Below are 25960 nucleotides of genomic sequence, written 5' to 3'. Positions count from 1 at the left end.
GGTCACTAATAAGGTAGACGGTGTCTAGAGAAGGGTGACCAAGGTGATGAAGGGTCTTGAGTCCATGTCATCTAAAGGTCAGCTGAAAGAACTGGACCTGGGGTTTGAACTGGCCTCCCAAGACAGCCAGAACTTCAATGGGCAACAATTAAGAAAGAGGTGATTTGGGGTATAAGAAAATCCTGAGTGAAGGCAGTGAGATAGGAGACTGCCCTACAGATACAGGCAACGGGTTGGTCAGGGCAAAGAATGGTCCAGCTTACTTTGGAGACTAGGGTGTATTGAGGGGAGTAATTTGGGATGACCAGAAAATGTGGGTGGTGACACATTGTAAAGGGCCTTGAATGCCATATGGATTCAACTTGAAAAGGGAACGGATATAGATAGACTGATGGAAGGATTGCAGGTGACTGTTGTATAAATGAGATACAAAAGTAAAGAGGAAACAAAATACCATCATAATAGTAGTTACATTTATGTTGCATTTAAGGTTTGCCAAGCCCTGTATGCTAACTCATTAGATAAATCACTTATGGAAAGACCTTGATCCTCTGTGTATCTTAGGAATATTGTGAGGCAGTGGGAAGAGCTTTAGGTTTGGACTCAGAGGACCTGGGTCCAAATCCCACCTCTGACACTTATTTTCTCTATGACTTTGGGCAAGATTCTTCACACATCTGGGCCTCAGTGTCCACATCAGTCCAATGAGGATCAGACTGGCTTAATTTGCCTCTTCCACACCTAAATGTGATGTTACAGTCATGGCACCCAAGTGATGGAGATGCTGGGTGGCCTCTGTCTTTGGAAGCCACAGTCCCCAGGTCCTGCTAATGACTTTCTTCTTTCTTTCTCCTTTCCAGTCTTCAGGAAGCAAAGGATAGTCCAAGCTGCCATGGTACTCTTGGTTCTTGTTCTGGCTGCTGCCCTTAAAGTTGTGGTTATTCTATGTAAGTCCTCACCCCAGCACCATGGTCTGCAGGGCTCCAGGCCTTAAACCACTTTCTCTGATCAGAGAAAACACCAGAGCCAATCTTGGGAGGGAACAGAGTCTAGAGAGAAATGGGGGTGAGGTGTGATTGGGGCTCCCCAGACAGCCTCTCTGCTCAATCACCTGAGATGAAAAAAGTCAGAGGCATATGGAATTCTAATAAGTCAATCACTTATTAAGCACCTACTGTATGCCAGGCATAGTGCCAGACATGGTGCATACAAAATTAAAAATTGACAATCCTTGCCCTCAAGCAGCTGACATTTTATCAGGAAAACCAACATGTATACTTATTAATGTAGAGCAAACATACACAAAGTAATTCTGGTTGGTGTGTGGGGAAGCCCCAAGTACCTGGGAAGAGGGATCAGAAAAGGCCTTCTGCAGGACATAGCTCTTGAGTTGACCCATTGAAGGAAACTAAGGGTTCTAAGAGGAGGGAGCCCATCCCAGGTACATGGTATGGCCCATACAAAGGAATTGGGATGGGAAATGCCAAATCACATGAGAGGAACAACGAGAAGGTCAGTTTGGCTGAACAGGACCTGGAAACTGACCAATAGTCCAAGGATCCCACAGGGTGTGAAAAACCCTAGCCTGGAGAGGCAGTGTGGCATGGTAGGGTGAGTCAGAAAGACCTGGCTTCAAATGCTGTCTCTAAAACCTGCCAGCCTCACAGGGTTGGAAGCCAGGTCCTCTAATTCCATCTTTCCATTTTTCTCCTGTGTCCTATTGTTTCTCTTATCTGTTTCCATGTTGTTTCCTCCCAATAGGATGTAAAACTGGTGGTTACAGGTCTTGATTTGAAGAGTATAGCTGTCAGGCTGGCAATCATTACTGCCCTCTCCTTTCTGTTGCTTTGTCTCTTTTTCCAATCAGCCACACTGTTACAACAATTCTCTCTCTCTTTTTTAAATCTGGAGATGATGAAATCATGTCCTAAGTCCTTGGAGTCTCCCCTTGTAATTCTTTATGGAGTTTAAATTGAATAAAAGGTTAGGAGCATATACACAGTAGCTTAGAGCCCTCAGTTAGAAAAATTACGATCATTTAGAGAGAGGTTTGTATTATTGAGGAAAATTAAGGGGTCCTCTGAACTTGTCTTTTTGAGTTGTGGTATTTTCCAGAACCAGTGGACCCAGAGTATGCAGGAGGCCCTTAATGTGTCAAGGACAAAGACACCAACCCCTACCCCAAGCTGACATAATTTATTATTTGCATCCCAAACTGGACTCCTTTTGTGTCCTTGGGAGTCAGGACAGGTGTCAGTCAGTCTTCACTAGATGGGGAAATTGCTTGTGCAGCTGGGACCCTTGTAGAGAAGCAGACCATTCCCATCTTTATGGTCTAGCAGTTCCCAAGGGAAAAGAAAGCACTTTTTGCTGTCACCTTGACCCTCCCTTTCAGGAGGGGTTTTATCCTTTTCTCACTTTTACTGCATCTTCTCCTTTCTCATACAATGCCCCTTGAAGTGGAGATTTGTTTTTTTTCCTCCTTTCTTTATCCTACAGTTATAAGTATGCAAACTTCTGTATGGATTGTGAACATTTGGGGTTACACATGAGTGTTGATTTCTCTTTTAATAATTAAAGTTTTCACATAAGTTTCGTGAAGTTGTGATTCCCTATTGACAGTATCTCTGCCTTAATTTAAATGAATGGTTATCTCTAGCTAAACTCTGTCTTCTCTATGGCCGAGGAAAAGCTTAGGTAGCCAAAAACATAAGGCAAAGAAATGAGTGGAGTATGTTCCAGTGTCTGTTAATGGACAGGCACTGGGAGGGGAGGTAGGGAGAAGAGAAGACCTTTTCTGGTAACTTCCCTTAGTCCTTGCAAAGGTCAGTCTAACAAGTACCTTCAGCCCAAGGCTTCTGATTAAGATGCCTCAATGGACCACCTTGATATCAACCTACATATCTAACCCTATTTTTTATTCCCTTTTTATACCTTGTTTCCCTGACACCACTTCTTGCTGGTTCCATTCCTGGGATCCTCCTTATTCCTGTCCCTCTGTGTCTTGAAGACTGTGTCTCTTCAAGAACTCAGGGACTCGACTCAATTCATCATTTCAGTCAAAGATCTTCAAATCATTCTTAGGACCCAAATAGAATGTTTATCCCTTTCAGCTGCAAGTTCTATGATGGCAGTCACTTCCCAAATCTTTATTCCCAGGGCTTCTCAATGCTTACTGAGTTGGACTAAGCCTCTCCCTGAGGCTTCTCTCTTTCTAATGCCATGACCCTGTGATTCTAGATCTTCAAGGGAAAAATGAGCAACTTGAGAAGGCCCAGGTCTCCAATGCAGATCTGAAACAGCAAAACCGTGAGTGCCCCCCTCTCCCCCACACCCTTTGTCCTGACTCCCAAGCTCTTGCCCAGTCCCTTCATCACTCAAGCTTTAGTCTCATATGGAGAGGTATCCAAGGTGCAGACCCCTGTCTCTTCCTCTGTTAGCTTCTCCACTGTCCCTTTTCCTGGCTACTTCAGAAAAAGGGAAGGAGTAAAAAGTACCTCATTCCTAACCCAACAAATGGTCTCCCACGTGACACATCTTGACCCCAAGAGGCTTCCGATCAGACAATAATAGATTAACTCTGGCTCACACTGACCAAGCTTTGGTCACTGCTCTGTAGCCAACCCACTTCAGGGTCAAGAGATAGAGCTGAATCCTGCTGAGCTCTGGTCTCTTTTCCTCATCCTCATTCCTCTTTCTTCCTAAGAAATCCTTCATCAGAGTATCAAAAAGCATCGCTTTGTCCACGATGGAAATCTCTACTATTTTTCCTGTGGCCACAGGTCCTGGAATGATGCTGAGCAGTACTGTGTGTCAAAGGGTTCACACCTAACCTCAGTGACTTCAGTGGAAGAACAGGTCAGTGCTGTCCTTGGTGGCCCTAGAAGTGGGAGGTAGAGATGTCATTAAGTTGCATGTCCGTGGGCAGCTCACTTTACTTCTCTAAAAGTCTACAGCAGACCCAGACAGTCTTATATACAATTAAGACTTCTTGATAAGACAAAGAGAGATGAAACATCCATGGCTAAGAAGGTGATTCTCTCCCACTGTCCTCTGTCCTGCTCAGACTGTGGAGTATTGAATTCAATCCTTGGCACAAAAAGGGCATTGGTAAGCTGGATCATGACCAGAAATGTGAGGGACTTGGAGTCCATGGTGTACAAGAATTGGCTATAAGAAATGGGAATGTCTGACATGGAGAAAGAAGAGTCAGGGGACATGCAGGCTTCCTGTAAATATTTAAAAGGCTGTCAAAGGAAGGGGGATTTGCCTGGTTCTGCTTGGCCCCAAATGAGAGAATCAGCAGCCATATAGAACAGTTGCCAAAAGGTATGCAATGAGGTCCTAGCCAATGGGAGGTCCATCCTGCACACATGGAAGGGGCTGGGGGTGTGCATCCAGAAGTTTATAATGATGTGTAACTGAAGGACCACAATTCACAATTTGGAGCATGTTCCAACATTCTGTCATTGGGTCTTCTTTGTTGATCATGTGATGAAAAGATGGATTCTTGACTGTCTACTTAGCCTCATCTGGGGTGCCATATTCTCCCAGTGACGTTCTATCCCTGTAAGCCGTGGACATGGCTTACATGTTTGAGGACAGATTTGAACTCAGGTAGACACATCTTCATGACTCCAGGGCTGACACTCTCTCCACTGCATCATCTAGCTGCCTTTTCTTGGGCTGGAGAGCATGAAATGAGTGTGAGCTCATCAAATGATCCAGCACCCTTCTTCTCCCTGCCTTCCCTCAGAGAGGGCATATAGTAACAATTCAGCTAGCAGCTACTGTGGCTGTGTAAAACCAACAACAACCAGCACACAGGAGGCTGCTAACACAGGTTCTTTTGATCTGCTTTACTAAGGACAGTAACGTTAAGGGTTTAACAATCTTACTTTAATCCAACATACAAATATCATTCACTTAGTTCAGGAGGAACTTCAGAGCAAATACAAACAAATTATAAACATACACAATGTAAACAGACCAAATCACAATTCATAGTTACCAAGAAAGCATCAACATCTGGGTTTACTAGCCAGTGGCTCTTAAAATGGTTGCTCAGAGTCCCACACCAGTCTTCCAGTGACTGAGAGCCCCTGGCTCATGGGCAGTAAGTCTCAGTCCTCAGGGATCTCCTCTATAGGGAAGTGGGCTCTTTTCCCCATGTCTCTGGGGTAGTGTGTGAGGGAGGGGATAGCTCAGACCTTTGTGGCCACAGTTCTATGGATTTTCCAACCCCTGTGGTTTGCACCTCACCCTGGGCTCTGCAAGTACCTGGGACTGTTCCATGGATTCTCCTACCTTTGTCCTATAGGAGTCTGTTTGACCTTGCATAAGGTAGTCCCTCTCTGCAAACTGCTGAAAACCCTGGAGCTAAGCCTCATCCCTCTGCCTCCAGGAAATACAGAAAAACAGCCAATCTCTCTCTCTCTCTCTCTCTCTCTCTCTCTCTCTCTCTCTCTCTCTCTGTCTCTCTCTCTCACACACACACACACACACACACACACACACACACACACACCCTCCCCACCACTGGAAAATAAGTATATCTACCAATATATGCTGGCACATCTACACATATAAACACACATAGGCAAACATTTGGTTTTTGATTAAATGTTTATTAAGAGCTTACTTTTTTGCCAGATACTGTGGCTTGGCACTGGGGTGTTGAGGGGGTTGTAGTTGAAAAGAAGACAGTCTTTGCTTTAAAAGAAGCCTGCATTGTGTTAGAATATTCTAATGTGGCACAGTGGAAAGGGTGATGGCCTGGGAGTTAGGAAGCTCCAGGTTTAAGACCCTGGGCAAATCACTTAACTTCTCAGCACACCACTAAACCCTCCAAGGCTGTAAGCCCCAAAGGAGGTGACGACCCACGTGTGCAGATGTACTTTTCTCATCTGGGAGTTCTCTATACAATAAAATTGTAGACGCTTGCTCTGTATTCTTTTTGTCTTTATCCAGTTTCTAGCACAGTGCTTGGCATGTGTAAGAGCTTGATAAATGCATATTAATTTATTTATATGCATATATATACCTACAAGAACATATATGTACACATGTAAAACATAAACACACACATGTAGCAAGTACACCCTGGCATAATTCTTTTAGAATGAGACTGGTTCTATTACCTCTTCTGGGTTCAAGGGGTACCCCTCTGGGACTAATATATTTACTTTCTAATGAGATTAGATCATTCTTTCATTCCGGTGTGTGCTTCAGGGATACCTACACACACCAATGGAATGCTTACAAACATTCATACAAGGTGCACTTCCCTGCCCAGATTTAGACATACACCTCCTTAAAATCACTTACTTCTCACTCCATAGCAATTTATTTACCAAAAATGGTGCTGGTGCTACATTCTGGACTGGACTCAATAACCAGAAGAGCTCCACCTGGATCTGGACAGATGGGAGCCCATTCAATGAGACTCAAAGCAAGATGTGAGTGAGTCCAGCCTGCCCTCCCTCTTCTGGGCTTTCCTTTGGCAAACAGTCCCTTGGAGACTCTGGACACTCTGGGACATCTCCCCAGAGGAGTCCCAAGCCTAGAGCCAAGTCAGAGTAAGGCAGTTACCTGAGTATCCAGCCCTGTGCACATCTCTGCCTTATGTGAGCACATATGCTATGTCTGCATGTGCATGTGTATATGCCCTTCCTGTGGTCTATGAGATCAGAAGGACAGAGGTGAGGGGGAAGCCCAGGGGCTGGCTTTAGTGGAACACTATAAGGGCTCTGAGAGGTCTTGGGGGTGGGATGTGGAGGTCTTTGGTTTGTATCTAGAAGGGTTTAGAGCAGTGGTGTCAAACTCAAATGGTAATGCATCCCTAGGGCAGCCCCTTGATGCTGAAAACCACAAATTAACATTATCTATGTTTGATTGTGGTTTTATTTATTTTGTCAAACAATTCCCAACTGCATTTTAATCTTGTTCTGGTCATACTCTGGAGAGTGGCTGCTGTATGCTACCCATGAGCTGCCTGTTTGACACCTCTGGTTTAGAGCAATAGAAAGAGTGTCTCTAGAGGCCTGTTTTCTCCCAGGCCCTGGCTGGGGGTGGGGCCAGTATGGGGCAGCCTTAGAAGGAAGGCCTCCTGAAGCCTATTAGGCTGGGCTTCAACACAGGGGAAGGAGTTTACTATCAAGCATTGGTGTGAAAACATTTGTATTACTCTTTCTCCCTCTAGGTTTTGGGCACCAACGCAGCCAAATAATACGGTACACAATGAGCATTGTATCGTTTCCTGGATGGTTAACCACAAATCATGGAAGGATAAGGACTGCCAGATGCATTTCAAGTTCATTTGTAAAAGAAAATGTGAATCATCTAAGCTGTGCTCATGGCCCATGAGCTCTTCTGAGGACCATATTTTAAGCAAAGTGGATAGACCAGTCAACAAATCAACAACATCTTATTAAGTCCTTCCCACGAGTCAGACACTATACAAACATCCTTCTACCTACCACCCGCCTGAGCTTCTGGCCTTCATTTTTTCCAACTTTACATTTTCCCAAAGGGGCCTAGAACAATTTGTAGAGGCCTGATCAGCTGAGCCAAGGGATGCTCCTATCCAATCAGGCAGTCATAGACCATCCTCTCCAAATCATCATACATGTAGTGGGTTCACATCATGGTACATGACACTCTCCCTTCGCTGGAACAACAGACTGGATTGTTCCTCCATCATGACCTTTCATCTCTTGACTTTAAGCATTTTCAATGGCTGGCTGCTTCCATGCCTCTTTCCCCCCTCCTATTCTCCATGTCCTGGCTTCTGGGCTCCTTTAAGCTTCAACTAATGGCCCAGTCTACAGGAAGTCTGCCCTAGTCTTACTTAACCTTCCTGCCTTTCCTCTGAGATTATCTCTAGAGCCTCCTCTATATATCCTGCTTGGACATAGCTATTTGAGTGTTGTCTCCCTCATAAGACTGAACTTCTTGAGGTCACACACACACACACACATCTATATCTATCTTTCTGTCTATCTAGATGTAGATATTACATATACATGGTCCTGTGACAAGTGCCTAAGGACAAGTTCATAGACTCCTCTTTTTCTTGTATACTTAATATTCTTTGTACTATTGCACAGACGGAAAAATCCTGCTTTTTATGATTTAATAAAAGAGTTTGGGTGGAAGCTCACTTCAGTTTTTGCCTTTATGTTTCCCAGGAGCTAGCACTGTGCTGAGCACAGAGTGGGTGATTCTTAAAAGTCTGTTGAATGAATGAACTGTAACTCCCCAATCCTTCATGGACTCTTTGTTAATTGGCCAAAAGCAACCTCTGCTCTTGTCTTGACCCTACATCAATGGGGTCATGTCAATCTCTCAGTAGAAGTTGCTCCTGGATCCTCACCTGAAGCCCAGACAGAGCTGGAGAACCAGACCCCTTCAAATACTAGTGACACTAATCCATGTTGTCACCATGAATGATACTCTGTTCCTTGTCCCTGAGCACCCTAGAAGTGGGGGAAAGGAAAGAAGAGGAGAGGGAAGAGAGGGGAGGGGAGAAGAGGAGAAGGGAAAGAAGATGGGGAATAATTAACCACAACTATATTTATCAAGTGCTTACTCCATGCTAGGCACTGGGAAGGCAACGACCAAAGGGAGCCAGATCTTGCCTGAAGGAGCTTTTACTCGATAAGGGTGACAACAGGTTCACAGACAGGTAAAGACAGAGTAGACACACACACACACACATATAGGCAAGGATTGGGATGGGGAAAGGGCCAAGCACTAGGGAAATCAGGGAGGGCATCTTGAAGGAAGGTGGCTCTTGGGTTGAAGCTCAGGAGGATCCAGGGTATCCAAGAGGCACAGATGATGAAGGGGAGCATCCCAGGCACAATGAATGACCTAGCAAAAGGCAGAGGAGGCAGGGGATGGAATGCTGTGCAAAGGGCAGAGGAAGTAGCCAGCACTAAGCATGGAACAGTTCAACAGAGTAGAAAACTTGATTGAATCTGCAGTCTGAAGACCTGAGTTCAAATGACGCTTCTGTCACTCACTACCTATTCAAAAGTTCTTTAACTTCTCCTGGCTTCAGCTTTCTCAACTGAAAAATGAACTAGGGCATCTAAGGTACCTTCCAGCTCTAAATCTGTGACCCCACTGCCTACAATCCTGTATAATTTTGTGATTTGTCTTCATTCTATTTCATCAGCAGAATAACATAATTATTATGAACATAACCCTGAAGAGCTCTAAGTGCTAAACAGAGGAACTTATAGTATATTGTCCCATAAAGGCAATGGGGAGGTAGAGAAGATTCTTGGTCAGACAGGTGAAATGATCAGATCTGTTTTAGTAATATGAGTCTGGCAGCTGTGTGGGTAGATTGCAAGCTGGAGGCTGGGACATTAATTAGGAGGCTTTTGCAATAGTCCAGGCAAGAAATCTATTCCTCAGAGAGTTATACACTGAGGTGGGCACTCATTATATCTCATATCCCTTCTTCCATACTCAGCTTAGTTCATGGTTTTCAGGCTGTAGTCAAATCAATCTTTTCCCCTTGGTGGAGAGAGAGACAGAGACAAAGAGAGACAGAGAGAGACACAGAGACAGAGAGACACCATGGACACAGAGAGGCAGACAGAGAGACACACAGAGAGAGGAAGGGTAATTTTTCAAGATGCAGCCAATGGAAAGAAGCTGCTCCCACCAGTGAGGGAGGAGGATACAGGACATTTCCCAGAAGCAGATCCCTATCATTCCACATGGATGCTTCCACCTTATGTGATCTGGGCATGCACAGCAAAGCCCCATCATCATAATAATGTGACATTTCTGCAGCCTTTTTAAGGTTTCCAAGGTGTTTCCCCTCACATCAGCCCCATGAAGCAGATAGTGCCACTGTTTTGATTTCCGTTTCACAAATGAGGATGTCAATGGGGAGTTTGAGTGATTTCTCTCTGGTTAGCAGACACCCACATCGCAAAAGTAAGGACTTCATCCCAGATCTCCTGACTCCTGGTTCTCTTCCTGGTATGTCACAAGACTTATCTTTCTTTTACTATTCCCCCTTTTCCTTATTAGCAAGAAAGGAAGATCGAGGGAAAGAGGGGAGAGGGGAGCTCTTGAATTAGGGTAAGAGGAAGGGGAACAGGGAGGGTTCCCCACTTTCTGCCACTGCCGACCACTGGATCACCATCATGGCTTTTGGAGGAACAATGAGGAGGAAGTAATGGAGCCAAACATTTGAATCCGTCACTTCCTCTTGCATTGCTCTGATGATGAGAAGGGCACTGCTCTCTCAATTAGGACCCAGAGCTGGGAAAACATCCCACTGGCCAGGCTGCTCTTGAGGAGAGGCAGGATGGACCAACTGAAAATCTCTGAAAAGGTGACCCAGAAAAGTGAATCACATCAGACTGAAAAGGGTAAGGTGTTGGGGAGTCCCTGAGGTGGGTGGAGAAGAAGACAAGTCTCCAGGAAAATCAAGATTGTTGTTCTAGGGTTGATGACATTTAGACCTCATCAAGTTCAACCCATCCATTTTACAGATGAGTAAATTGAGTCCCAGAAAGGTTAACCAGGGCTGTGTGACCGGGATTACACAGCCCATGAGGGATTGAGGTGGGTTTCCAGTTCAGGTGGTTCAGGCTCTAATTCCAGCATACCCTTCACAAGGCTGACTCATCCATGGATTAGCTCTCTTGTGGTGAGTGAAGGCTATTTGGGGAGCCAGAAGGCTGGGGGTGAGCTTGGGGATGAAACTTAAGAGAAAGGGGCCTAAATGTTGATAATCTCTTTTTGAAAAGTCCTTTTTTTTTCTCAGCTCACCCCATTCTACCCAAAGTACACCTTGTGTCCTGAGCCAGGGGCTTGAGTCAGAGGAAAGATGAGCCCTAGCCTGTATCTTGAAGTACTTGCGCATTCTAAGAGAGGAAGTGAGACAGATAGAACCAATAGCCTCAGGCTGTGATGGAAAGAGTCTTGAGCTGAGAGCAAGGAGACCTGGCTTCAATTCCTGGGTCTGCCATTTCCAATCTGTGTGACCCTGGATCAGTCACTTACCTTCAGGAAGTGGGTAATGGACCGGAGGGTCTCTAGGGTCCCTCGTCACTATTACATCTGATGGTTCTGTGACTAGAAGATTTCTGGGGCCCCTTCTAGGATGTAGCATGAATAAGGCAGTTAGAGGCTCCCTGCTTTTGGCTCTTGTCAGACCGCATAGTAACACTGAAAACTTGCATTTATATAACACTTTAAGGTTTGCAAAGCCTTATGCAAATATTTTATTTGATCCTCACCACAATACTGAGAGGGGGTGCTATTAGTATCTCTGTTTTACAGGTGAGGAAATTGAGGCAGACAGCTGATAAGTGATTTACCCAAAGTCACACAGTAAGTGTCTGAGGTTGGATTTGCATTCAGGTCTTCCTGACTCTGAGTCCAGGGCTCTATCCACTACTCCATCCAGGCACCTTATCACACTTGTAGTATTGTGCTCAGTTTTTGACTTCAAAATTTAGTAAAGACATTGATAAAATGGAGAGTGTTCAGAGGAGGGGAGTCAGAATGAGGAAGGGCCTTGACTTTATACATCGAAGAAACTGGGCATGTTTATGCTGGTAAAGAGAAGGCTCAGGGAGAGGAAGGTGATGGCAATGTTTAACTAAGGGTTTGAAGAGATGCCACATGGAGGATGGGTTAACTTGGTCTCTTCAGACCCAGGAGCAATGTTAGCTCTCTGCCTGCTACATCATGTGGCCCTCTGAGGGTGGGGAGAGGAGGAGGAGGGAAAACTCATTAAAGAAATGACCACAGAGTTCTTCCCTTTTGTTCTGATTCTTCTTTCACGACATGACTAATGTGAAATACGTTTTATGTGATCGTACACGTATAACCTATATCAGATTGCTTGCCATCTTGGGAAGGGGCAGAGGAGGTGGAAAAAAATTTGGAACTCAAAATCTTCTAAAAGTGAATGTTGAAAACAATCTTTGCATGTAATTGGCAAAAATAAAATACTATTAAATGGGAAAAAATGACCACAGATAGGGAGGGGTCCCACTTGAGCTGAGACTCATCTCCCCTGGGAAGTTTGTTTGTACCCTGGGCTAGGGATCCCTGTATAATAGAGAAAGCAGGGGAGAAGCACAGATAACCCTAGTGGAGGTGGGAGTGGGACTGCGCTGGCTCCAGTGCTCGCCAGCTGCATCGCTCTGAGAGGCAAGTCACAACTTCTCTGAACTTACCTGCCCTATCCCTGTACAAAGAAACCTGCCCTCTTCATGCCTATGATCTACATTTGCCTGCCTGACTCTCCTCTCCTTCTTTACTGTAAGCACTGGCTGCCTTTTCCTTCCTACCCTCAAGGTTCCTGTAATATCTGTCTCAGCAACCGGTCCCTTCGTGTTTTTCAGGATCAGGGCCAGAGTGCCAGTTCCCCTTGGTACTTCCTCCATCTTTTGAAGTCTGTTAACTCTCTGTAATCTGGCTTCCGGCCTCATCACTCCAGCCAGACTGCTGTCTACAAAGTTATCGGTGATCTCTTAGCTGCCAAATCAAAGATCTTTTCTCAGTCCTCATTCTCCTTGACCTCTCTGTGGCCCCCGATGCTATTGATTGTCTTCTTGATATCTCTAGGTTTCCTCGATGCTACGCTATCCTGGCTCTCCTACCTTACCTCCTTACCTCTGATCAGTCTTCTTTGTTGGGTCTTCTTCTAGGTCATGCCCACTAACTGTGAGTGACCTCTAGGGTTTTCTCCTGGGCTATGTTCTTCCTTTATTCTGCTACACTTGTTGATCTCATCAGTTCTCATGGATTCAATTATCTCTATGCTGATGATTCTCAGATCTATTGATCTAATTCTAGCCTGTCTGCAGACCTGCAATCTTCCACCTCCAACTGACATCTTGCCTTGGAGGACCAGGAGACATCTTAAACTCAATATGTCCGCAACAGAACTCACTATTTTGCTCCCTAAACCCTCCTCCATCCTCCCTTCTACCATCCTTTCAGTCCCTCAGGCTCCCAAGCTAGAAGTCATCCTAGACTCCTCAGTATCCTTCATCCCCCATATTCAAGCTGTAGATTTCACCTCCACAACATCTCTTGAGCACACCCCCTTCTCTCCTCTGAAACTGCTCCCCCCTGTACAGGTTCTTATCACCTCACATCTGGACCATTGCTATATTCTGCTGGTGGGTCTGCCTGCCTCAAGTGTCTCTCCACTCCTGTCCATCTTCCATCCAACCATCAAAGTGATCTTACTAAGGCACAGGCTCATCATGTCATCCTTCCACCCTTCCCCATTCAATCAATTCCAGATAATTTTCATAAGAGAGAATATATTTTCTTACTCTATAATGCTAAGTATTGAATTTTTTCATCTAGAGTCACATTACAGGTATAAACCCCAACCTGTCAAACCCAGTGATATCTAGGTCACATTCTACTCTTTGCTTTTGATCTCTTGTTCGTCCTATTTATTGCCACGCATTTATGTTTTGACATCTGAGGATGTTGAGTTTAATTGCTGGCCTTCTTTGGGGGGAGATTATTTCTTGTGAATTACTGGCTATTTCTTTTGTCCTTCTTCTTCTTGTACAATAATTAATACTCTGTTACCAGTTTCATTAGAGTTATGTGGAAAGTTTTCTCCCTTCCAATCTTTTTCATTTTAAAACTCTCTTGATTATTCATTAAATAGGTTTTTAATAACCCTTGTTAGGTATGCTCTATCCTTGGCCAAGTGCTTTTCAAATCTGTATATTGAGGTATAGAGCAGAAGTCCAAATACCCTTCTCAGACATTGTCATTTTGGCCAGCTGTTCATGTCTCAAATTTGTCTTTCTCTTCTGAGTCTCCTAATCTTTATTTGTAGAGATGAAAACACCAACCATTCTCCTAAAGGATTCAGGTGCTTTTTTTTAAGCTAGGACTATAATTCTCAACAATGCTTTCTTAGTTCCTTCTGATGGTATTTATTTCATCCCACTTGAAACTCTCTAAGCAGATAATAATTGTGAAATTTGACAAGTCTCCAAAAGCCTTACGTCAGGACCCAGGTACTTGTCCTGGGGAGAAAGGAGACTTCTCTGTTGTTTATGTGAATTTAAAAAAATAGCCGAGTTAGTATCCCTCAAAGTGGAGACACTGACCACCCCGACCCATCTCTTTCACTCCGACCATCATTGGATGCCCATTCATTTGTAATTCATCATCACAATAAGCACAAACAATGGCTCCCTCCAAACAAGGTCCAGCTCTCCATCTCTACTGGAAGAACCTTCCACCTGTTACTCAGTTCCCAAAGTCCAGGGCTCTTTCTGCTTCCCTTCCTTCCCTAACTCATATTGCTTCACCCTCCAACCTCAGAATGGAAGTGAAAATTCCTTTTTCTTGGTTTTCTCCTTGAAGCATTTCTCAAATTGCAGCCCACCATTCTCCCAGATAACTTGGAAAGCAGAGATCTGTTCCTCCAGCCCTTTCACTTCCGCTTCTGGGATGGAGACCCATTAACACAGTGTACATTTGTAGGGAGTACATGGTGCCAGTAGAAATGTAAGTATAGAACATCCCTTGTAAAACCCCCAGCAAAGCCCTCCTGTGTGAGAAGTAAAGTCCAGGGTCCTTCGCCTTCTCTTTTGGTGGCCCTGGTGACTAATGAGCAAACTGATTACATGCCCTGTTTCCTGCATGAGTGCGCCATCCTGAGAGGCTCTTGGCCAAAGCTGATTTTTGTCAAGGGTGAACTCCTTACCTTTATGCTCGTGTAATCTGCTCAGACTTTAATTGGCTTTTAGGACATTTTTCATGACCTAATGCAGAAAGAAGCAAATGGAAGGCAATCAATGAATGAACACCCAATTATTTAATGAAATATGTCCATATTTTTCTTCTTGAAGTTGATCTTTGGATATTCTCCCTGTACTTCCCTGACCACTAGGCTCTCCATTATCATTATGGGGTGAGGAGAAAGCTGAACAGGGAGGAGATTAAATTTATGTAATAGACACTAAACACAAGTCATAAGCTGATATACACCTATGATATAAGCAAAATAATAAAAAATGAAAAGTGGAGACCAAATAATTTAATAAGAGTGATAAACATTTTCCATCTTTTTCCATAAGGTTTTCTATTCCTGGTGGGGTGGGAGTGAGGGAAGGGAATGAGGATTAATTTATTCAGCAGACACAAATATGGAAGGAAGGAGGAAAAGAAAGGAGGAAGGTAGGAAGCAAGGGAGACAGGGAGGGAGGAAGGAATGGAGGGAGAGAGGGAAGGAAAAGGAAAGGGGGAAACAAGAAGGGAGGGATGGGGAAAAGTGGAAGAAAGGAAGGGCGGGAGGAAGAGAGCAAAGAAGGAGGAGAGGAAGGAAGGAAGGAAAGAAAGAAGAAAGGAAGGAAGGAAGGAGAAAGGAAGTGACTGACATCCTGCTCTGGATACAAGAAACCCTTAATACTGTTTATTAAGTGAATAGATGATTGAATAGAAGGTCCTTGGGAGAGGAGAACACTGTGCTAGGCACTGTCAGACACACAAAAGGAGAAGATATGATAAGGTCCCTGTCTGCATGGAGCTCACAGTCTAGTAAAGGGAAAAGAGAGAAATACAGGCTGCTATAATGCCCCGTGATATAGGATAAGTGCATTCCAGAAGCAAGAAACAAAATGGTATTATGGATTCTGAAGGAGAAATGGTTTTCTCCAGCTGGACCAGAAGGATCAGAGCAGGCCTCCTGGAGAAGGGGAATTTGAAATAGTATGGCACAGAGATCAGGCAAGTGATTTCAGAAAGACCTGAGTTCAAATCTGGCTTCAGATACTTACTAGCTGGGTGACCCTGGGAAAATCACTTAATTGCTATCTGCCTCAGTCTCCCCATCTTTAAAATGGGCAAAATTATATCCTAGGGTTGTTGTGAGCATCAAATGAGATAATATTTGTAAAGTGCTTAATGCAAATCCTGGAATTTAGTAGGTGCTTAATAAATGCTTGTTCCTTTCCCTTTCTCTTGATCCTGGTTCCATTCTGAGGATCTCATGGGACATCAGAAAGAGTAGTGGATTTGTGCTCCATTTCCAAGGTCAGGTAGGAAGCACAGCAGACACAGTATAAGGCTTGAGGTCAGGAAGACCCGTCCTACCTTGCACACTTATTAGATGTGATTCTTCATAAGCAAATCAACCTTTCTGGTCCTCAGTTTCTTCATGTGTAAAATGAGAATTTAGATCTGATGACTTTTGAGCCCTGAATCTGTGTCCACACACTCCTGTACTGACAGTGCAGCTAGTGACTGACTGAGAGGCTCTGCTTCCTAAGGACTCTTTCGTCTCCTTCCCCTGTCCAGCCTATCGGATCCTCAAGGCCATCCACACTGCCCTGGCTCTCTTGGCTTTAGCCCTGGCTGCAGCCCTGACGGTTATGACTTTTCTGCGTAAGTTCCCTATTCAAAGGGCTCTAGATGCAAACCTCTTTCTCTGATCCAGAGCAATTCCTGGGAGGGAGAAGGGTCTGGAGTCTTTAGACTGACTCCTGTAATGGGTTTGAGAGAGGAAGGGGTTGGGAGGGTTGGGGAGCAGGCATAGTGTTGACCCCTCTTTAGCTTCTCTGGAAAGGAAAGGAATCATAGACAAAGGGGATTCTAAAGAATCAGTCAGCCAGTCTTTAGCTACAGCTGCTACAATGTGCTAGGCACTGTGCTAAGCACTGGGGACACAAACAGGCAGAAAGGAATCAGGTCCTGCCCTCAGGGAGCTGACAATCTATCAGGAAAAACAGTATCCACTCATTAGAATATACCAAAACAAACGAATGAAAATACACAAAGGAAGTGAAAGATAAATTGTGGCTTCCCCATGGCGGGGTGGGTGTTGGTGGGGCACAAGCAGTTGAATCAGGGCTGTGGGAATCAGGAAAAACACTCCCTGGTGAAGAGGGAGGGGCTCAGAAGGGAGCTACAGATTCTAAGAGGAGGGGAGGGGAGATAAAGGTACAGTGGTGAGAATCCCGTGGGTGAGGAACAGCAAGAGGGGCAGTTGGACAGAGAAATACCTAGGATCTGGCCACCTGCCCAGAGAGATGACGTGGTGCCAGCCACCCTGGGCTGAGGAGGTGGGGTGCTCCGTGGAGGGGTTCAGAGAGAACTGGACCTGGGTCTTGCCACTGAGGCTTCCTGTATGGCCATGGGCTCGAAAGAACCAAAGGAAATCAATATTTCCTTTTCTTATCTGTAAAAGGGGGATACTATTGTCATAGAATTCAACTAAAATAAAATCATAGAAACCATCAAATATCGGCAGTGAGCCTGAGAGTCATGTAGATCATCAAAAGCCCATTCCCATCCTATATCTTATGATCTGACTATCCGGGCAGCTGGGTGCCTCAGTGGATAGAATGCTGAGCTTTGGCTCAGGAAGACCTGTGTTCAAATCCTACCTTAGACACTTATTGGCTGTGTGGCCCTGGGCAAGTCACTTAACTGCTTTCTGCCTCAGTTTCCTCATCTGTAAAATGAGAATAATGATACCTTTTACCTCACTAGTTTATTGTGAGCATGAAATGAGATAACATGTAAAGTGGTTTGTAAACCTTAAAGTGCTAATTAATCATAATTATGACTACCCCTTTTCATTTTACAAGCTAGGAAGCGTGAGTTCCCAAGGTCACACAGATGGAAAGTGGCACCATCAGAGCTGCTAGCAGTCCATTCAGGAAGACATGAGTTCACATCCAACCTCAGATACTTATTGGGTGAATGACCTCTGTCTGCCTCAGTTTCCTTAACTATAAAATGGGGATCATAATAGCACCTCCCTTCCAGGGTTGTTGTGAAGATAGAATGGGACAATACTTATGAAGCCCTTAGCACAGTAAACACCATATCAACATTAGCTGTTGGTGCTACTCTCACACACTTGGATGCACACAAAGTGTTCTATACATGTGGTATTGTTATTGGTCACAGGTTTTTTGTTCCTTTGTGTTTTGGTCCAGACTTATTATTTTAACTACGTAGAGATATTCCCATGAGGAAACTCTATGAAAACTAATCAGCAATGATTCTGATACTTAAAGAGGACAGGGGGGTTGTACTAGATGGCCTCTGGGTTCATTCCAGTTTAAGACCTGTGGTGTTGGAGTGCCCTTTCTTGGGCCATTTGAAGTGAAGGTTAAGTGACTTCACCAGGGTCACAGAGCTGCTATGTGCCAGAGACAGGGCTTGCACCCACATTGGTTAATTCACTTTTATAGACCACAGAAAGGGGCTGCTGATCTAACCAGTGACCACCTTCCTCTTGAGACTCAGGCAGCCAGTTGTCAAGGTTTCTGCGCATCCTTTTGGCAGGGAGCTGGTGGCCGCACCCATGCTCCATGCAGAGATTTCTCCAAAGGGCCATGCCCAATAAAATCTCAATCTAGTCCATTGAGAACTGAGGAAATGGATTGGTGACTTCCCTGATCAATGACATTCTTAATTTAAAATATACTCACTTTGGGGCAGTTAAGTGGTACAATGGATAGAGCACTGACCTTGAAGTCAGGAGGACCTGAGTTCAAATCCAGTCTCTGACACTTACTAGCTGTGTGACCCTGGGCAAGTCACTTAACACTTATTGATTCCACATACAACATACACACCTATGTGCATATATATATTTATACTATATGTATATAGAAGTGAGTATGTGTGTGTGTTCACTCCTCATCTCCACAGCTTCCTGAAGCTTAGCTTGAGTACCATCTCTGACAAGAGGACCTCTCCCTGGAAATTTCTTTGTATTTTCCTTTATAATTTTCATATTAATTATGATTATAGATTGAGAGCTAGAAAGGACCTAGAGGTCATCTAGTCCAACCACCTCACTTTACAGATGAGGAAACTGAGACCCCAGACTGGTTACGTGACTTGCCATGACTATGTGTGAGACACTGTGCAGGTACTTGAGATACAAAGACAAAAATGAAATAGTCCCTGACCTCAAAGTGCTTACGTCCTACTGGATAGTAAAACAGTGCATAGCTACTACATAAGGTAGGTGGTGGATTATAGTGGAGAAAGTGCAGCATTGGGAGTTGGAGGACTTGTGTTTGAACCCTAGCTCTGTATAATTTTTGCCCAAGGTCACATGGTGGAGCAGAGGCCTAATCAAGGCTTACTGAATTAACCCTCTGCCAGATTGACCCCTGGGGCTTGTCTCCTTCTCACCCCCATGTAGTTCTAGATCTTCGAGGGGAAAATGATCAACTTGAGAAGGTCCAAGCCTCCAATGAAGCCCTGAGAGCAGAAAACAGTAAGTCCAACCCTCTACTCCCCCTTGGCACCTTTGCACTGACCCCCAGCCCCAGCCCAGTCCTTCCATCACTCAAGCCTCAGCATCACATGGGAAGGTTTTTGACAGGCAGGCAGCTGGCTCCTCCTTCACCATCCCTCATCTTGGCTACTTCAGAAAGAGGGAGGAAAAGTCCTTCTTTCCTAAGCCACCAAATGTCTTTGCTGTGTGAAATGGCAGGACTCTAAGGGGCTTCTGATCAGATAACAATAGGTAGACCCTGCCTTACACTGACCAAGCTTTGGTCACTGCCCCATTCTCAAGGCTCTTGAGGACCAGGAAGGCAGAACTAGACCTGAATCAGTTCTGGTCGCTTCCTCTCCTCATTCCTGATCCTCTTTCTTCTCAAGAAAACCTCATGCACAAAGTACCAGAGGCTTGGGTGGTCCACAATGGAAGTCTCTACTACTTTTCTTGTATGGACAAGTCCTGGGAAGAGGCTGAGAGGGCCTGTGTGTCACTTGGCTCCCACTTGACTTCAGTGACCTCAGTGGAAGAGCAGGTCAGTGTTATCCTTGGGGACCTTAGAGATGGGAGGCAGAAATGTCAGTCCCTCTCTCTTGGTTTGGCCTTAGATTTCAAGGGACAGAGAGAAACTTTCCCATTCAGATGATGAAGATACAGGTTTTATTGAACACACAGAGGCAAAGCATCCAGGACTAGAGAGGTGATATGGTATCACTGTCCTTTGTCCTGATCAGACCACATGTGGAGTATTGGGTTTGGTTTTGGTTTTGAATTTAGGATTCTCAATTTAGTAAGGGCATTAACAAACTAGACAGTATCTGGTTTAATGAATGATCCTGAGTCCATGCAGAGTCAACTGAAGGAAGTGAGAATGTTTGATCTTGAGGAGAGAAGACTTACAGAGGCATGAGAGCCAACCACAAGTATTTGACTTGTTCCATTTGGCCCCAAAGGGCAGAACCAGAAGCAATGGTTATTTTCCCAAAAAGTAGATTTAAGCTTCATATGGGCAAAACTTCCTAACAGAATTATCACACACTGGAATGGGTGCCTCTGGAGGAAGACCTCACTTGAGGTATATAAGCACAGGCTGCCAAGTATGGTACAGAAGGAATATGGTTTTAGTGATGGGTTGGACTCCATGGTTCCTGAAGTCCCTTTCTACTTGGACGCTGATTTTATGAAATCAGAAGCTATTTAGTCTCATCGACTCCTTTTGTAGATGTGGAAATTGAGGCCCAAGGAGATTTAATGACTTACCCAAGGATGATGGCTGTGAATTTCTGACTTCTCTGGGGATTTCTTGAGGTGCCATGCTTTAACTGCTTCTGGAGAGAGAGCCCTCTATGATACATGGGTCTCTGACTCATCTCTGTTGATACTTGGGAGCTTATTTGCCTGTGCTGGGGCTGGCTTGGCTGGAGGTACCCTTTTCTATTGTACATGGGCTTCTGGTGACTTTTGTTTGTGTAGTCCCCAGGGTTGTAGGGGTCACTCTAATTTTTGATTTTTTGATAATTATTCAGTCTAATGAAAATTTCAGGTTTTTTTCTAGAGTAGGTATATGGGACCTAGTCAATCTTCTGGCTTTCAGGAAGCCATCATGGTGAGAATTCAGTGTACTGCTTTCCCTCTACATTTCCTTTGTTTTTAAAGGATCACCAAAACATAACAAAACCACTCCCAGACCCTCTGTCTTATCTAATTCCCAATACAGCCCTTAATGACTTTACAATTAAGGGGAGTACGTTTCTTTTAATCCTATAAGGATGTAAACACTTCATCTATATGTTGCTGTTCAGTCGTGTCTGACTCTTCATGACTAGTTTTCTTGGCAAAGTACTGGAATGATTTGTCATTTTCTTCTCCAGTGTGTCCGCATTTTACATATGAGAAATTGAGACAAATCAGGGTAAAGTGACTTGCCCAGAGTCACACAGCTAAGTGTCTGGGGCTGGATTTGAACTCTGATCTTCCTCACTCCAGACCTGGTGTTCGATCCCCCCTTTATCCGTATAGTTCCTTCCAATTGCTCAAATGTATTCATTGCTTTTCATGTTTATCCTGACTCCTGCATTTCGAAATTTCTTATCAGTTTTGGGCTTTTATCAGAAATGCTCAGAAGTGCTTCATTTCACTAAAGGTTCATTTTTCCATCGTTCTCTCCCCAGAGGCAATTACAGTAAATATACCGAGAAACTCCCAAGGAAGTCAGAAAGTCACAGCCATTTCCCACGAGCAAAAGTTCTTACATCTCCATATCTACAGAATGAGTTCATTAGCATTATCCCTGTAGGACAATACTCTAGTCTTCTGGGTAAACTGTTCTTGGTTGTAAGTCTGTATTTCTCTCCTCTTGCAATTTCACATTTCAAGTTCTCCTCTCCTTTAAGTGGTAGTTGTCAAATCTTGTGTGTTACTGACTGGTATCCAAGCTCTTTTTCAAAAGAGGAATTTTAGATTTTTTTCTCTCCTAGAATTGTTTCCCAGATCAGTTGTTTTCTATAGGAGAAGTTTTAAATTTTCTTCTATTTTTTTCCTTCATTTGTCCTTGTCTTTAATATTCCTTGTTGTCACCTGAAGTCATTGAATTTTTTCTTTTCGGTCCATTCTAATTTTCAAAGAGTCTGTTACTTGGGTAACTTCTTAAACGAGCTGTTAATTCTGCTCCCAAGTCTTTCCTTTAGAGCTCTCATTTGTTTACTATTTCTTTCCTCTAAAGCTGTCATTTGATTTAAATAATCATTTTTAAATTCTTGCTTCACTCCATCCAGGCATTCTAGTTGACCTTGTGGCCAAGCTGTGTTTTACCTTGAGGCTTGGTTTTCGAACGTGGTGAAGTTATTCTCTTCTTCTGAGTCTGTGACTTGGATGTTCCTGGCTCTACAATTGCTATTTGTCATTGATATCTCTTAAAAAAAACCTCGTTCTTCCATCTTTACTTCCTGTATTGGGACCTTGTGTTAGGTTCAGGCTTTGAGCACTTCTGGAGGGAGTGTTGGAGTTCCCTTGGTCCTGATCTGTGGGATAAGGGGTACTGTTTTTTTCTCCCAGTATTATATGCTGTGTTCTTCAAGAATCTCAGAGGTACCCACAAACTTTCATCATGCTCTAAAGGGTCTAACCTAAGAAATATTCTGATTGCCAACCTCCCCATCTGAGCTTTGCAGGCTCCAGAATCCAGACTTGGGCTTTAGGAATCCCTGCACACACAGTGGAAAACTTACAAATATACACATCAAATTGCACATTGTTGCACAAATATAGACATGTACCTACTTAAAAGTACCACCTTCTCACTCCATAGGAATTTATTCATAAAAAAGGTAATGGCAGCAACTACTGGATTGGATTGAATATCCTAAGGAGCTCACACTGGACATGGACTGATGGGACCCATTATAATGAAGCCAAGAGCAAAGAGTGAGTTCAGTTTGCCCCTGCCCTCCTTCCTCTGGTCCTTCTTTTTGTCCACACATGCCGTGGAGGCAATGAAAGCTTTTCCTAGGGAAAAACCAAGGTGGATAAAGAAAAGGACATGTACCATCCATCCTTCCCTCTGCAAGCATGTATGCTGTGTACATACATGTGTGTGAATGCATGTGTGGTGTGTGATGTGTGCATCTGGGGGGCATGCACATGGTGTTTGTATGTGTTAATTGTGAGTATGTATTGTGGTGTGTGTATATACATGCATGTGTATGTATCCACAGTGTATATGTGTCCTTTTGTGTGATATGATGTGTGTGCAGCATGTTCATATGTGTATGTGGCATGTGATATGTGTGCAGTGTTGTGTATATGTGTGTCTGATGTGTGGTGTGTATATTTGTGTGGCATGTGGTGTATGTATGTGTGTATAGCATATGCATATGTGTGGTGAGGAACGTGGATATGTATGTGGTATATTTGTGTGTGTATGTGTTATGATATATGTATGTGTGTGATGTGTGCATATGTGTATGGTTATGTGCAATGTGTGTGTAGTATGTATACATGTGTGTGTAGCCCCAAGATGCCCTGAGGGGAGGAGAAGGCATAGGCTCAGGTTTGGGTGAGATACTTCAGGCAGAGGTTGGGGGAGGATATGAGACTCTCTGGGCTCTCTCTGGAAGGGTTAGAGGTTGAATGTTCCCAGAGCAGAGCTTCTTTACCTGGGCTATATTGAACCTTTTCTTTTAAAAAATATTTTGGCATTCTATTTCAATATATTTGGGTTCCTTCGTAATTTTGTGTATTTTGTTTTATACATTTACAAATATTATTCTGAGGAGTCTGTGGGCTTTATCAGATGGCCAAAAACCATTAATAAGCAGTGTCTTTGAGGCCTCCTGTCTCTCTGGCTTCCCAGGTTCTGGCAGTAACTTCATTATTTGGAGTCTTTTTAATAAGCCAAATTGAAGCAGAATCTAGGCCACACTTCTCCATGCTTTTTAGACTCTGGAACCAGGCCCAAACACTGGGAAGGTTTCCTATTAACCTTTGGTGTACAACAGGAAATACAAGTGTGAATTCTTCTTATCTTAAAGGTTCTTTTTCTTCCTCCTCTTCCTCTTCCTCCTCCTCCTCCTCCACTTCCTCCTCCTCCTCCTCCTTTTCTTCTTGTTCTTGTTCTTCTTGTTCTTGTTCTTGTTCTTGTTCTTCTTGTTCTTCTTGTTCTTCTTGTTCTTCTTGTTCTTCTTCTTCTTCTCCTTCTTCTTCTTCTTCTTCTTCTTCTTCTTCTTCTTCTTCTTCTTCTTCTTCTTCTTCTTCTTCTTCTTCTTCTTCTTGTCTATCTCTGTGTCTCTCTCTTCTTCCCCTCCCCTCCCCTCTCCCCTCCCCTTTCCTCCCCTCTCCTCCCCTCTCCTCCCTTCCCCTCTCCTCCCCTCCTCTCCCCTCCCTTCCCCTCTCTTCTCTCTCTCCTCTCTGCCTCTCTCTCCTCTCTGCCCCGCCCCCTCTCTCTCCAGCTTTTGGGCACCAAATGAACCAAACAACAAAGGAAACGATGAACATTGTGTCCACTTTTCAAGGAACAGACTCCAATCATGGAACGACAACAACTGCTCCTTAACCTTCCTGTTCATCTGCAAATGGGACTGCAAGTCGTCTGGGTTGTGTCCTCCAATGTGAAGGCAATCTCTGAGCTCTGCTGCCTCCCACCCCTGAAGAATGGACACACAGGGCAAACGTTCTTCCATCTACCGTCCACAGCTACTCTATGGGCTCCATTTTTTACTTCTCACTTAAAGCTGAGCATTCTGGATCTGGTGAGCTGGGCCAAGTGATGCTCTCAGCCCATCGGGCAGCCACAGACCCTCCTTTTCACTTCCTGATTGCTGGAGTGATGGCCCAGCCATGCCATCTACATGCACACTTCCATGGGACCTTCACACACATGTGTATACGTATACGTATACGTACTCTCAAGGTTTGTCTGGCTCCCCTCTCCCTGTCAATCAAACACTGATTAAGTTTCTACTCTATGCCAACCTCTTTGCTTATCACTGGGGATGCAAAGACTGGAGGGAAGCATGTCTGTTGCATCCTAAGAGGAGATGCAGAAAAACTATGTCAAAATACATACTGCATAATTATAAAATGAAATAATATAATTATCTACCAAGTCATTGAACACAAGGTGCTTTGACAGCAAGGGTTGCAGCAGGTTGGGGAGATAAGGATGTTTCTATGTAAAGATGGTAATCGAACCCATGGGAGTTGATGAGATCTCTGAGGTTTTAAGAAGCTAGCATAGATAACACTGGGCTGAGAGGCAGGAGAGAGCAGGGTCTGGTCCCACCAGAGGCAGTGTGGTTTCAGCCCCAGGCTTGGCATGAGAAAACCAGGATTCAAATAAGCGTCACCAATTGACTCAGTGATATCATTTTTGGAGTCACTTGGCTTCTTTGCCATATTTTCACAGCATTTCTAGGAGCCCCACCCAGTGACATCCTTATACACCAGACTTCATCAGAGCAGCTGTTAAGGTATTTGGGAATCTAGACAGAGGCTGATTAGCCAGTCCCTGGTTTTACAAGAGGCAATATCATATGAGGGATAAAGTGCTAAAAGTCCTTTCCCCAAAACTTGCTAACTGGGACCCTGAGCAACTCCTGTCTCAGACTCGTATTTGCAAATCTGTAAAATGGGGTTAATCATAATTATAGCAATACCTGCCACCTGTTCAGCTCTTGGTATCTTTTTTCAGCATGGTTGCAAATATCAGTCTTGATTCCAATGGGCAATTCTTGGTTCTCTCCAGAGGAATTAAACTGTTTGAAAAGGCTGGCTCCAGGCTCCTTTGTTCTCCTCTTCCTCTTGACTGCTCACAGTGTGGAGCTCATCAGCAGCTTCCTCATCTGATAGAAGGGAAATGAGGAGAAAGGGAGGTCTCCAGAATCTCTGCAGTGGAAGGCCTCTGGTCCATTCTGGTCCAGAATAGAGCTTTGTGTTCATCCCTCTGTAGTGTAGGGGCTGCATTTTTGGAAACTGCACAGTACAAGGGACAATGGGGCAGCCCAGTGAACACATGTGAGAACTGTCTGTGATGAGCCATGGTTCTGAATCTTTATGTTGTTATCATAGGGTCCATCCAGAACACAGCCTAGCACAGTTTATTCCTTAATGTATAGCTTCTGGTAATATTAAGGCAAGAGTTGCATTTTCAATCACTGATCTGTGTAGCATTTACAAACCAGAGAGCGGTCA

The 25960-nt window shown here is 44.2% G+C and overlaps 1 protein-coding gene across 1 annotated transcript; it reads left to right on the top strand.

The window, feature by feature from the left end:
- The first annotated feature begins 10313 nt into the window (after positions 1-10313).
- LOC118844295 (C-type lectin domain family 4 member K-like) lies at positions 10314-25464 on the top strand. Its single transcript, XM_036752150.1, has 6 exons — positions 10314-10397; positions 16324-16410; positions 19193-19267; positions 19657-19808; positions 22581-22696; positions 24220-25464. Exons 1-6 carry the CDS (start codon positions 10334-10336, stop codon positions 24380-24382), a joined length of 657 nt encoding a protein of 218 aa, XP_036608045.1. The 5' UTR covers positions 10314-10333; the 3' UTR covers positions 24383-25464.
- The last annotated feature ends 496 nt before the right edge of the window (positions 25465-25960 follow it).

The sequence above is a fragment of the Trichosurus vulpecula genome, chromosome 3 (genome assembly GCF_011100635.1).
Source record: "Trichosurus vulpecula isolate mTriVul1 chromosome 3, mTriVul1.pri, whole genome shotgun sequence".
Classification (NCBI taxonomy): domain Eukaryota; kingdom Metazoa; phylum Chordata; class Mammalia; order Diprotodontia; family Phalangeridae; genus Trichosurus; species Trichosurus vulpecula.
The sequence above is the reverse complement of the archived record's forward strand: the minus strand, read 5'-3'. Positions and strand labels throughout refer to the sequence as shown.